The sequence below is a fragment of the Hyla sarda genome, chromosome 2, assembly GCF_029499605.1.
Source record: "Hyla sarda isolate aHylSar1 chromosome 2, aHylSar1.hap1, whole genome shotgun sequence".
Taxonomy (NCBI): domain Eukaryota; kingdom Metazoa; phylum Chordata; class Amphibia; order Anura; family Hylidae; genus Hyla; species Hyla sarda.
In genome coordinates, this window is record NC_079190.1 from 458,095,398 (window position 1) to 458,109,891 (window position 14,494).

At 45.2% G+C, this 14,494-nt stretch overlaps 1 protein-coding gene across 1 annotated transcript in view; it reads right to left on the minus strand.

Moving 5' to 3' along the window:
* LIPI (lipase I) overlaps positions 1–13,941 on the minus strand; it is an 80,230-nt gene extending 66,289 nt beyond the window's left edge. The window contains exon 1 of the mRNA XM_056559381.1: positions 13,803–13,941. Coding sequence (XP_056415356.1) covers positions 13,803–13,869 — 67 coding nt within the window. The 5' untranslated portion in view covers positions 13,870–13,941. The remainder of the gene's footprint in view (positions 1–13,802) is intronic.
* Between the last annotated feature and the right edge of the window lie 553 nt (positions 13,942–14,494).

The window sequence follows — 14,494 nt, forward strand, 5'->3', positions numbered from 1 at the left end:
GGTAATAGGAGGAGAAACAGACAGCAGTAAAGTAATCTTAAGGTTAATACAGGACTAAACTCGTTCTGCAGCTACAGTATAATGGAGCCCCATAGTTGAACTGCTGCGGTCAGTATTGATAACGTAATTCCAGTATGTTACCACCTAATACAACACATTCCAGTACAAACACAGATCATGATCACACCCTGTCTAGATGTGGAAAGTACAAAGAAAAAAAAAAAAGGTAAAGTAAACAGTCAATGTAATGCCAATACCACCCCCCACCCCCTGCTTAACTCTTTTATACACGCCCAATATTTGCAAATGTTTTTACTGTAAGTGGACACGGAATGTCTCCCACGCCAACCAAGCAAAATTCCACTTTTAAAAAGGTCCGCAGGCAAAATTCTGAGTTACAGGAATCATTTATTGATTACTAATAGGAAAAAATACAACAAAACAAAAGCAGAGAAAGGTTAATCTGGCCTACTAGAGAACCAGAAGATCTCCCAATGGGCCAGGTTTGGACAGGATGATGGGATCCAGCAGAAGACAACCTCTTGCACATGAAGGAGACATGCACGCAGAGTTGTAGGCAATCCATGCGCCACTCTATGGAGGCTTCATATGGCAACATAAATCCCTTATATGTCGTCCTCTAGTAGGCCAAGAGTACAACATCCCAACAATGTGCAAAACCTTTACAAGTCTCTCAGGCCACCCAAAGAGCGAATCAAAGAACACACATGAAGATGGATGGTAAAGGGGGAAATTCCCTTCTGGGAAGATGGGGTCACCAATACAATGACCTTAAGTTAGGACAGACACTACTCCATTGGGTCAACAGTCCAATAAGAATCACAATTATATGTATGTCATCGCTACAAAAAACAGCAATCCCTCAATGTAAACCTGTTTTTCTTTTCATAAGTAGTAGTGTATAGCAATTGCCGTGCAAAACCAAACCCCAAATATTAACTCAAAAGAAACTATTAAATAACCGCCAGCTAAATAATCATTAAAGATCTATCAGCCCCGAGAGATTCGGCTCCACAATACTCACCTGTTACTCCAAATGGTGGGGAAGGGGGCAAGTGGCATGACTGCACTGCTTCTCTCTTGCTGTGTAACTATGGGGGAAGAAATAGGCCCAGCTGCACCATTGACCCCCATAGTCATAGACCAGACAGGGGAGGGGTCATATAGGTAAATTCAGGAGAGGGGAGAAGGGAAACATTTTCTTATGGTTTGGATTTTGATACGATTCTTAAAGAAGCACTGTTTTTTTGGGGGGGTTTTTTTGCCCATATTATGCAGACCCACTATCACAAGTCATACAGTGCCATTTGTTTTATTACATCACAGTCTCCACCTCGGAAGGTGTAGGTTACCAGTGCCCTGGCGTCACGATTTAAGAAGTATATCTTGCACCCCTGTGTCAACACAATGGGAGTTAGTTTTGCCACAGCTGGAGGCACATTGGTTGGGAAATAATGTAGCAAGGGTTGTAGAAGGTATTTATAGAGACAATATATGAAAGCATTGGGAGGAGACCTCTGCCAAGTCAATAACATAAATGTGCGAGACTCTGTTCTCATGATGGTGACCACAGAATACTACCCAGGAATAACACAAGGACATGTTAAATGTAAACGCATGGACTGTCTGCAGTCTGGCTGTGATAAATCTGCTATATACAAAATGTTTTACAGAATTACTATAGGACAGCTTGTAATCTGGGGGGGGAATGCTCCGCATTCATACATCTTTATTAGCAGATTCCTGCTAATATTAGCAGTCTGCTGTATATATATAAAACTCAAAAGGTGTATATGTAAAGTATGTATGTTCTAGCATCACTTCCAAATGGCTGGAGATGTTTTAATGAAACTTGTTAAAGGGGTACTCCGGCGCTAAGACATCTTATCCCCTATCCAAAGGATAGGGGATAAGCTGCCTGATCGTGGGGGTCCTGCCGCTGGGGACCCCCGTGATCTTCCACGCCGCACCCCATTAGAATCAGCCCCCGGAGCGTGATCGCTCTGGGTCTGATTACTGGCGATGACGGGGACGGAGCATAGTGACGTCACGGCCCCACCCCCTCAATGTAAGCGTATGGAGGGGGCGTGACAGCTGTGATCAGGCATCTTATCCTTATTCTTTGGATAGGGCATAAGATGTCTTAGCGCCGGAGTACCCCTTTAAACATGTCCCTTATGTGTCAACTAAAAATAGTAGTATAGTATAGTTAAATTAACCCTAAACAACCCCATTATGCAATAACATAGGCCAATACAAGTCTATGGGACTTCCAATACATCTCCTGATTGCATTACTCTTAGGCTGCAGAGATTGCCCGGGACTTTTTAACATCCTGGCAGGCAGGTGCAGAAAATAGTTAGTGCGGGGTATGGGATATGAGGCAGGGGATATCAGTATGGGGTTATCAATACAGAATATGACCACAAGGGCATCACTGTTGCTTTTCTTCTCACCGGGTACTCTGCTAGTAAAGGTATACATATAACTCTGATGGGGGTCACTTTTTTAATCTCTGTTGAACATGGGGGCCTATGACTACATTCAGCCTATGCGCCAGGAACTTTTTCAGTGCGTACAACAAACATGTTCACATAAGATATGAACAGAGCCTTCACCATAGTGACAAACATAACTAACCAAGATAAATACAGCCATACTATCTCCCAGGAAGCTGTTCTTCATGTCACAAATCCTCCCACAATGTAACCCATAAAGATAAGCTGAGTCCCACATGCTGTCTAGTAATGCAAATACTGTACTATACAATGCACATGATGCCAAGGTTCATAAGGACATGAAACTGGATATAGAGGTGTTGTTGGTGTACACAGGCTGATCCCCTGCAGTCACCCTTATACTATCAGTACATGGCTCCAAGCTCTGGATTATGTGCACAGACATTTTACAGGGGACATGGCCTCCCCCTAAAAATGATCACTGCTGTACAATATTCTTGGTCGGATCATAACAGATAGTCCTTGATGCTGTTTTGTTGGCCAAACACAGGAGCGGACACAAGAGAGGCCAAGGAACAGTCTTTCCTTTATAAATTTCTTTTGTTTCTTCTCCAGCCCGAAGCCAAGATCACTGAGTTCATAGTACAACATTCCTTGCATGCTGGGAGTTACAGTTTCACAACTACTAGAGAGCCACAGGTTGCAGAACATTGCTATAGATCAGTGTTCTCCAAACAGTGACCCTCCAGATGTTGCAAAACTACAACTCCCAGCAGGGAATTGTTGTTTTGCAACATCTGGAGGGCCACCGTTTGGAGAACACCGCTATAGATTATAAACAACTTGGTGCAGGGGGATCACTTTTGAAGATTTCTAACAATATATCTTTTATAACTTCAGTCCAACTTATATATTTACTGCCAATGCACAATGCTGTTATATTTTTATGTCATCATAATAATAAACAAAAAAAATAAACTAATAATTGTATAAGTCTAAATTTGTCATAAAGGGGCATTTTCAACATGGACATTTATGACCTATCCACTGCCTAGGCTATAAACACATGGGGGGGCATTTACTAAGGGGTTTAGTCATTTTTTTCTGACTATTTTTGGCGCAAAATTGTCGCAATTGCGCCTACCCTATAAATTGTGCGACTTTCCCTAGCAAGAGCTAGAAAGTCAAAAAAAAAATTCCCGCTTAATTTACGCAAGTTTTCAGTTTTGACTTGCAGTGGTCAGGAATTTATTAACTGAGACAGTCGCAGTTGCGCAATAAACTGTCGCAACGGCCGTAAAAATTGACTAAATTTACTCCAGCTCCAACATGGAGCAGGAAAAGCTACTGCCGCCCGGGCTCCGACATACTTTCTCCCCGCTACCCTCACTGCGCTACCGGGACACTACAGTGATTTACATCCCCCCCCCCCTCACCTGCCAGCGCCATGCAACTCCCATCTGTCTGCTGTTGCAAGACTACAAGTCCCAGCATGGCCTTACAGTGAGGACACGCTGGGAGTTGTAGTCTTGTAGCAGCGGGAGCTGAGCGGCGCGGGCGGGAGACAAGGGGGGGGGGGGTAGCGGGGAGGCCGTATGAGGAGCCCGGGCGGGAGACAAGGGGGGGGGGTGGGTAGCGGGGAGACCGTATGAGGAGCCCGGGCGGCTGCACTGTAATGTCAGCCCGGGCTCCTGCCCTGAGAGCCATAGGCTTTGGCTGTCAGGGCATGCTGGGTGTTGTAGTTTTGCAACAGCTGGAGGGCCACAGTTTGCAGACCACTGGTGTGTGGTCTGTAAACTGTAGTCCTCCAGCTGTTGCAAAACTAAACAGCTGAAGGGGACCGGCGAAGAAGTTCACTTACCCTTCCGAGGCTCCAGCGACGATCGCTGACGGAGATCGTCGCGCGGCACTGTCGTGCAGCGCTGGATCCTACGGAAGCCGGTAAGTTGCGCAAGCTTCCCAACCAGGGTGCCTCCAAATGTTGCAAGACTACAACTCCCAGCATGCCTGGACACCCTTTGGCTGTCCGGGCATGCTGGGAGTTGTAGTTTTGCAACAGCTGGAGGCACCCTTGTTGGGAAACACTGGCCTAAAACAGTGTTTCCCAACCAGGGTGCCTCCAGATGTTGCAAGACTACAACTCCCAGCATGCCTGGACAGCCATTGGCTGTCCGGGCATGCTGGGAGTTGTAGTTTTGCAACAGCTGGAGGCACCCTTGTTGGGAAACACTGGCCTAAAACAGTGTTTCCCAACCAGGGTGCCTCCAGATGTTGCAAGACTACAACTCCCAGCATGCCTGGACAGCCATTGGCTGTCCGGGCATGCTGGGAGTTGTAGTTTTGCAACAGCTGGAGGCACCCTTGATGGGAAACACTGGCCTAAAACAGTGTTTCCCAACCAGGGTGCCTCCAGATGTTGCAAGACTACAACTCCCAGCATGCCTGGACAGCCATTGGCTGTCCAGGCATGCTGGGAGTTGTAGTTTTGCAACAGCTGTAGGGCCACAGTTTGCAGACCCCTGGTTTGTGGTCTGTAAACTGTAGTCCTCCAGCTGTTGCAAAACTAAACAGCTGAAGGGGACCGGCGAAGAAGTTCACTTACCCTTCCGAAGCTCCAGCGACGATCGCTGTCGGAGATCGTCGCGCGGCAGTGTCGTGCAGCGCTGGATCCTACGGAAGCCGGTAAGTTGCGCAGGCTTCCCAACCAGGGTGCCTCCAGTTGTTGCAAGACTACAACTCCCAGCATGCCTGGACAGCCTTTGACTGTCCAGGCATGCTGGGGCTTGTAGTTTTGCAACATCTGGAGGCACCCTGGTTGGGAAACACTGTTTTAGGCCAGTGTTTCCCAGCCAGGTTGCCTCCAGATGTTGCAAAACTACAACTCCCAGCATGCCTAGACAGCCTTTGACTGTCCAGGCATGCTGGGACTTGTAGTTTTGCAACATCTGGAGGCACCCTGGTTGGGAAACACTGTTTTAGGCCAGTGTTTCCCAGCCAGGTTGCCTCCAGATGTTGCAAAACTACAACTCCCAGCATGCCTAGACAGCCTTTGACTGTCCAGGCATGCTGGGAGTTGTAGTTTTGCAACATCTGGAGGCACCCTGGTTGGGAAACACTGGCCTAAAACAGTGTTTCCCAACCAGGGTGCCTCCAGATGTTGCAAAACTACAAGTCCCAGGTTGGGAAACACTGTGCCCGGCCTCCGCCCCACCTTACTGTAAGGGTATGCTGGGAGTTGTAGTCCTGCAGCTGGGGGCAGGGGACAAGCTTGTCACATTTATTATCACCTGCTCACACATCTCCTGCACCACACAACTACAACTCCCAGCATGTCCTTACTGTAAGGGCATGCTGGCAGTTGTAGTCGTGCGGGGCGGGAGATGATAATAAATGTACTAACCCATTTTTTTGTTTTCTTCTCATTTCAGATCCGTTTATCCTGTGGACTCCTTCGGATTCGGTGGACTACTTCGATGACCAGCGTTTTTCTTTGTTTGATTTTAATAAAATGGTTAACGAGGGCTTGTGGGGGAGTGTTTTTTGTAATAAAAATTTTTTAAAACCTGTTGTGTTTTTTTCTTACTTTACTAGACAGGCTTAGTAGTGGAAGCTGTCTTATAGACAGAGGCCATTACTAACCTGGGCTTAGCGCTAGCCACAAAAACAGCTAGTGCTAACCCCCTATTATTACCCCGGTACCCAACGCCACAGGGGTGCCGGGAAGAGCCGGTACCAACAGGCCTGGAGCGTCAAAAATGGCGCTCCTGGGCCTAGGCGGTAACAGGCTGGCGTTATTTAGGCTGGGGAGGGCCAGTAACAATGGTCCTCGCCCACCCTGGGAACGTCAGGCTGTTACTGTTTGGTTGGTATTTGGCTGAGAATGAAAATAGGGGGGACCCTATGCGTTTTTTTTTTTTAAATAAATAATTAAATATATTAAAAAAACGCATAGGGTCCCCCTATTTTTATTCTCAACCAAATACCAACCAAACAGTAACAGCCTGACGTTACCAGGGTGGGCGAGGACCATTGTTACTGGCCCTCCCCAACCTAAATAACGCCAGCCTGTTACCGCCTAGGTCCAGGAGCGCCATTTTTGACACTCCGGGCCTGTTGGTACCGGCTCTTCCCGGCACCCCTGTGGTGTTGGGTACCGGGGTAATAATTGGGGGTTAGCGCTAGCTGTTTTTGTGGCTAACGCTAAGCCCGGCTTAGTAATGGACTCAGTCTATAAGACAGCTTCCACTACTAAGCCTGTCTAGTAAAGTAAAATAAAAATAAAACACAACAGGTTTTAAAAAAAATTTATTACAAAAAACACTCCCCCACAAGCCCTCGTTAACCATTTTATTAACATCAAGCAAAGAAAAACGCTGGTCATCGAAGTAGTCCACCGAATCCGAAGGAGTCCACAGGATACACAGATCTGTAGAAGAAGTAACCAAAAAAAATAAAAGTGTAAGTATATTTAGGGAGAAAAAAACTGTGTTAAAAAAATGTAAGAAACACACACACACACACTAAACGCCGTTTACCACTTCTGAGCCATGACTACAATTTACAGTGATCCCTCAACTTACAATGGCCTCAACATACAATAGTTTCAACATACAATGGTCTTTTCTGGACCATCGTAAGTTGAAACCAGACTCAACATACAATGCTACAGACAGTCCAGATCTGTAAAACGTGTCAATGGCTGGAAGAACCAACCAATCAAAATGGGCATTCACTGGTAAAACCCCTGTATTACTGAAGTGTATGCACTGACTGGTATTACATGTTCTGTACACTTTACCTGTATCAGGGTTAGCTGCTCTTTTGGACACCAGGTGAGGGCGACTCCATTACTTGTTTTGGACATTGCCTGTACTGTACAGGACCCCTGAAGAAGCTCCTGTCCTCTACATAGACCAGTGTTTGCCAAGCAGGGTGGCCCCATTTTTTGCAAAACTACAACTCCCAGCATGCCCGGACAGCCTTTGGCTGTCCAGGCATGCTGGGAGTTATAGTTTTGCAACAGCTGGAGGCTCCCTGCTTGGGAAACACTGACATAGACAGTGATTTACAGCTCCCAGCAGATCTTTATTACTTTTATATGTAAGGATTTGCTTTATCTATATCAGTTATCTACTTATTTTTCTTTGTCACTTTTTCCTATTTTTGGATGACATTTTGGTGCCTTTAGAACCAATTACCCTGTTTCCATAGAGTTATGGTCTCAACATACAATGGTTTCAACTTACAATGGTTTTCCTGGAACCAATTAATATTGTAACTTGAGGGACCACTGTAGTTATTGAATTATTTAGATGTGGTGAAAAAGCTAAAAAAAAACTCAAAAACAAAAGATCCAGAAGGAAACCAGCAGCCAAACCTATTCAGACAGCAGGAAAAAGGAACAGACTATTTTTTCTACTACATGAAGTAAATTTCCCACTTTTGCCTATGTGTGCCAAATTTATTAATGCCGTGCAACAATTTAGTAAATTTGTCGCACATAGTCAAAAATGAAGTAGAAAAAAACAGGGTAAAAACCAGACTACATAGTAAAAGATTAGTAAATGCCCCCCATGGTGAAGTAGTTGCAAGCATTGAAACTAGGCAGCTGATGAGTTAAAGGGGCACTCCTACATCTAAGAACTTATTTACTATCCACAGGATAGAGAATAAGTGTCTGATCGAGAAGGGTCCGACTACCGGGCCCCTGTGATCTCCAGAACAGTGACTGGAGTGTAGGGTCAACATGCCAAATCCATCCAAGCGGACATCCTGGCTGGTCCCATAAAAGCTCCATTGGCCATAAATCTGATGACTGGACGGGCTAAGGAAGTGTTGCCATCTGACGGAGCCATTCCTGAAAAATGGCAGTGGGAAGCCATGAGAGTTGACACATTTGGCCGCAGGATGGCCTACACATGTCGCTGAGCTTCAAGTGTCCCTCGTATGACTACTAGGGGTGACCGACTGTTATATGCCATGGCTCCCTAGACAGAGGCGTAACTTGTAGCTTTTGGGCCCCGATGCAAAATCTGCAAAAGGGCCCCATGTGCCAATTATAATACTGGTCTCTTATGGGGAAGATGTGCTTTGGCACCCCCTTAGGCACCAGGGCCCTTGTGCGACTGCTACCTCTGCATCCCCTATAGCTACTCCTCTGCATCACACCACACTCATCACACCAGCAGTCGGGGCAGTGCGTCGCTCTACAACAATGGCAGAATTAACACGCTCCACACGAGGCCTTTATACTTTAACCACGCCATCATTGGATTCCAAACAGAACCTTAATCCATCGCTAGATGATGATAGGGTCGCAACTCATGCTAGGTGCCTGGAAATGGTCCGGCCAGAGACAGGAGTGTGTAATGCAGGGGCCACCGTGTATGGTGGAAGAGGAAGCTGTGGGAACCGCTTGTGGTTGTTGGTTGATCAAACAATGGTCTCCTCTGGTCTATCTGGGCTGTCCAGAACTGATGGGCAGAGCTTAGATGCTCTAAAAAAAATGCAAGTGATATAACTAGGAATGGGATATTACTAAATCTCCTCACACACAAGATTTAGGTAGAAAGGTCGAGCAACACCGGGTACTCAGCTAGTAAAAAGTATTCATCACAAACTTTGGGATGAATGCTATTCATTTATCAAAGCCGGGCTACGGATACATGGTGGCTTTAGGCCGCCAATATGAAATGGTTTCACTAAAATCACAGAAGTTAGTATTTCTGCCGACTGTCATGCTGTGGTCGAAATAACTTTTGGATGACAAGGTGACCACATTCACTACCACTAGTGGAACTGTAGGGGTGTGACATTGTGATCTTGAAGGGGTTGCCCAATATGCCCAGGCAGAGCCGGCACTGCAATAAGTTGCTGTGCAGCCCATGTCTTATAAAACTAGTGATGAGCCGCATTGCCCATATTCGAATTTGCGATATTTAGGAAATATATAGACGAATATTCCTCCTATATTCATGAATTTTGCGTATTTGTTATATTCGCATATGCAAATATTCGCATATTTGAGGAAGACACCAATGAGGGGGTGGGCAACTTTACTATTGGTTGCTAGGGAAGTTGTTCATAACCTCTGACAAGTGTATTTGCATCATTCTAATTGGCCCACAAGTGAAAAGAAGGAATATGTGAATATTCCCATATGCTGAAAAAAGTGAATATTTGTAATTTTGAATATAGCGAATATATTCGCAAATTTGCAATGCGAATATTCGCGCCCAACACTATATAAAACATCCTATACTGACTTTCTCTGCTTGAGTTGGAATATAAGACCATGTTGGATTTTGGACAATGGGGGAGATTTATCAAAACCTGTGCAGAGGAAAAGTTGCTGAGTTGCCCATAGCAACCAATCAGATCGCTTTTTTCATTTTTGAAAAAGGCTTCTGCAAAATGAAAGAAGCAATCTGATTGGTTGTTCTGGGCAACTACACCACTCATCCTCTACACAAGTTTTGATAAATCTCTTCCAAATACGTCATCGCACACTGTGGGGGAGATTTATCAAAACCTTTGCAAAGGAAAAGTTGCCCAGTTGCCCATAGCAACCAATCAGATTGCTTCTTTCATTTTGCAGAGGCCTTGTTAAAAATGAAAGAAGCAAGCTGATTGGTTGCTATGGGCAACTTTTCCTCTGGACAGGTTTTGATAAATCTCCCCCAGTAGCTTATTCAGTGAATGGACCAAGTCATGTTTATTTAAACATATTCCTGTTTTTTTATCATATAACGTAGTGATTTCCAACCAGTGTGCCTCCAGCTTTTGCAAAACTACAACTCCCAGCATGCCCGGACAGCCTTTGGCTGTCCGGGCATGCTGGGAGTTGTAGTTTCGCAACAGGTGGTGGCACCCTGGTTTGGGAAATATTGCCATAGCAGAATAAATATGAAAACCGCATGACAAACACATCCCTTGGTTTTCAATGGAAAATACATGTCACAGTTCACACAGTAAACATTTTTTTCAATCTATATTTCAAATATCTATGGATAAGAGAAATGTCTTATTCCGTATGTATTCCACTGAGGAATCACGGCAGGGTGCCAGCATTGAATGGAGCTATTCTGCGTACAAAACCATGCGCAAATCTGCGGCGACACAGAGTGAAATAAGACGCAGCATTCCAAAGGGTATGTCATTTATCACAGCTGTTGCTTAGAGATTTTTCAATGCTACTTGTGCTTTAGAATTATTATTTATTATTATTATTATTATTATTATTATTATTATTATTATACTTATTTATTGATTGATTTTCTTATTTTTTTTTTTTTTTGGGGGGGTTAATTCCATACATGTTTATCAAAGATTTTCAATTACATATTTTTTGTAACAACATTCCAAACATACCGTATATACTCGAGTATAAGCAGAGTTTTTCAACACAATTTTTCGTGCTGAAAATGCCCCCCTCTGCTTATACTCGAGTGAACTCTCTGCCTGTCAATCCCATCTCAGTGGTCTTCAACCTGTGGACCTCCAGATGTTGCAAAACTACAACTCCCAGCATGCCCGGAAAGCCATCAGTTGTCCGGGTATGCTGGGAGTTGTAGTTTTGAAACACCTGGGGGTCCGCAGGTTGAAGACCACTGCGGCCTTTGTCATCATCCAGACCACCACCCCCCTTTAGTTTTCTACTCACCTCCCCTCGGTGGGAAGGAAGGGTGAGCTGTTCCGGGCCATCTATGCTGCAGGGACCGTCCGGTGGGGAGGGTTAGTCATTCTGGGCTGTACATTTTCACCCGGGCGGCCCTCTTCTCCGCTCCGGACTAGTGACGTTGCCTTGACGACGACGCACAGGGACGTCCGTCCCTGCGCATGAACGTCTCTGTGCGTCGTCGTCAAGGCAACGTCACTAGCCGATGGCTGTCCGGGCATGCTGGGGGTTGTAGTTTTGAAACATCTGGAGGTCCGCAGGTTGAAGACCACTTAAAAGGGATTGACAGGCGGTGATGAGGAAGGGGGGGGAATGATGACAGTGGTCTGGATGATGACGGGGCGGATGATGACAGGCGGTGATGATGAAGGGAGGGGATGATGAAGGGGGTCTGGATGATGACATGGGGGATGATGTATTTCCCACCCTAGGCTTATAGTCGAGTCAATAACTTTTCTTGGGTTTTTGGGGTGAAATTAGGGGCCTCGGCTTATACTCGAATATATATATATATATATATATATATATATATATATATATATATATATATTATATATATATATATATATATATATATATGCTAGGTACATCCCCTGTACAGTAGACAAAAACAAAGCGGTACCTAGCATAAACCGTCAGGGGAACTACGGAGCCTCCACTGGGGTGCTGAGGCTTAGTCAATGTTTACACGTCCGGAATGTCCGCACGGGTAGACATTCTGCGGACTGCGGGCGCTGGCATAACATACTGGCACTAGGACCGGATGGGAATGTGTTGTCTCATAGATGACATTTCATTCCGTGTGGGGTCCTCAGAAAAAATGGACAGAAATCTAAACTTCGGATGTTTCCGCTACGGAAAATCTGCTGTATGCACAGCGCAGCAGAATCCCATTGAATACGTGCAAAATTTCGACGTGTGAATATGGCCTTAGAGTAGTTTCCCAACCAGTGAGTCTCCAGCTGTTGCAAAACTACAACTCCCAGCATGCCCGGACAGCCAAAGGCTGTCCGGGCATGCTGGGAGTTGTGGTTTTGCAACAGCTGGAGGAACATTGGTTGGGAAACACTGGCTTAGAAAGTTCCTATGTTGTCTCAGGAATAGGCTTTGACTGTCCAGACATGCTTGAAGTTGTAGTTTTGCAACAACCAGAGTCTTAGAAGGGGAGATTTATCAAAACCTGTGCAGAGGAAAAAGTTGTCTAGTTGCCCATAGCAACCAATCAGATCACTTCTTTCATTTTTAACAAGGCCTATGCAAAATGAAAGAAGGGATCTAATTGGTTGCTATGGGCAACTGGACAATTTTTCCTCTGCACAGGTTTTGATAAATCTCCCCCAGAGTGTTTCTATGTTGTCTCCGGAATGGAGAAAAGAAACTTCTGAAGGAACCTTGGTAACTGACCAGAGATTCGAAGAAACTTTTTTCCTCCAATATGGAAACAACTAAACTATACCAGATGGCAGGTGAACAATAAACATAAAGTAGGAGCTTTTTTTCTTTAAATTGTGTAGCCATGCCATAGCCCGGATAACTATGGCATGTTGGAATTGATCCTACCTGACCTTTCGCACAATTTGTCGCAAATCTAAATCTACGCCAAGTTTCTAAACTGGCTGTGGACAGCATTTGTACAAAAAGTAGCACATTTTGGCGCAACTGGATAAAAAGGCGCAAAGGTGGAGTCATACAAAGTAGTGCACTGAAGTATAGCACCTCCTATAATCACACGCCGCGCAACCATTGAATAAATAGGGACCCTGTACACATTAAGGGTACGTTTCCATGTGCCTTATTTTGCTGCATATTTGTTGCTGCATATTTTTCTACCCATTAAAGTCAATGGGAAGAAAAGTCAGCTACGGTATGTATTTTGCTACCCATTGGCTTCAATGGGAAAGGAAATATGCAGCAGTAAATACGCAAAATACGGCATGTGGGAATGTACCCTAAGGGTACGTTCACACGCGCGGATTTTTTAGCGGGTTTTCCGCTGCAAATTTGAAAGTGGGCGGGCTCTTTTCGGCTGTCCGCAGCCGATTTTCCGCGGTGTAATGTACACTGCGGAAAATCCGCTGCAAGCCCCATTGAAGTCAGTAGGGACTGTGGCGGATTTTCCACAGCGCAAATTCCGCCATGGAAAATCTGCTCCGGACAGCTGAGAAGACCCCGCCCACTTTCAAATACACAGCAGAAAACCCGCTAAAAAATCTGCGCATGTGAACGTACCCTTAGGGTGCATTCCCACCTGGCATATTTTGCTGCTGCGTATTTTCCTCCCCATTGACTTCAATGGGAAAATAAAATACGCAGCAGCAAATACGCCAGGTGGGAACGTACCCTTGGGTACGTTCCCACGTGTCGTATTTTGCAGCGTATTTGCTGCAAAATTGGCTGCGTATTTTGCAACCCATTGACTTCAATGGGAAAGAAAATACTCAGCAGCAAATACGCAGCAAAATACGGCATGCGGGAACGTACCTTAACACCACACAACCTAATAAATAAATAAATTTGCTTATAATACAATTCGGTCATATAAACACATTGACAGTAAAAGTAAAGTATAGCTATAGTTACAGTAAACCTCAAATGAAACAGCCAAGTGTAGCAAAGCTAAAGTGCTACAAAGTAACATTTCTTACCAGGTTTGGCAGGGTAGATCTGACAGAAGAAGAAGAAGCAGAGACCCAGGCACAACCTTGGCAGCATAGGTGCAGCTCGTGCTCACAGAGTACATGTAAGAAGTGGTACAGAGGCAGCGCTGGGAAGACACTCTCCTAGGGGTGACAAGCAGGAAGTGCTGAGCCTTCAAGTGACAGCTTCTGAGGTTCAGAATACCTGGACTCCTCCCCACTAGGGATAGGCAGCTTCCAGACAGCTGATTTCGGTTGCACCTTCAATTAACCATAACCTGTCTGGAATCACACTGCTGCAGTGGAACCTGTATATCCGCTTTACAGCAATTTCTTCTTCTTATAATTTTTTTTTCTTTTCTGGGTGTTCATATGTAATTGTCTTGCAAAGATGAGGAACAACCAATACAGCGCCCTCTAAAGATTTCATAACTCTAAACAAGAAAAAGCAAAAAGCCCATATAGGCGCCCACCAATTAATAAATAACAAGTTATCCTTTATTCAGATCACATAGGAAACAATGTATGTATCACACATTTAAAGGGGTACTCCGGCCCTGAGACATCTTATCCGCCGCTGGGGACCCCCACAATCTTGTATTCGCCACCCACCTGTTTGAGCTGCACGCCACGGTGCCGGCTCACAAACAGCCGGGTGGCGACCACGGGGCTGGAGTATCGTGACGTCACAACTCCGCCCG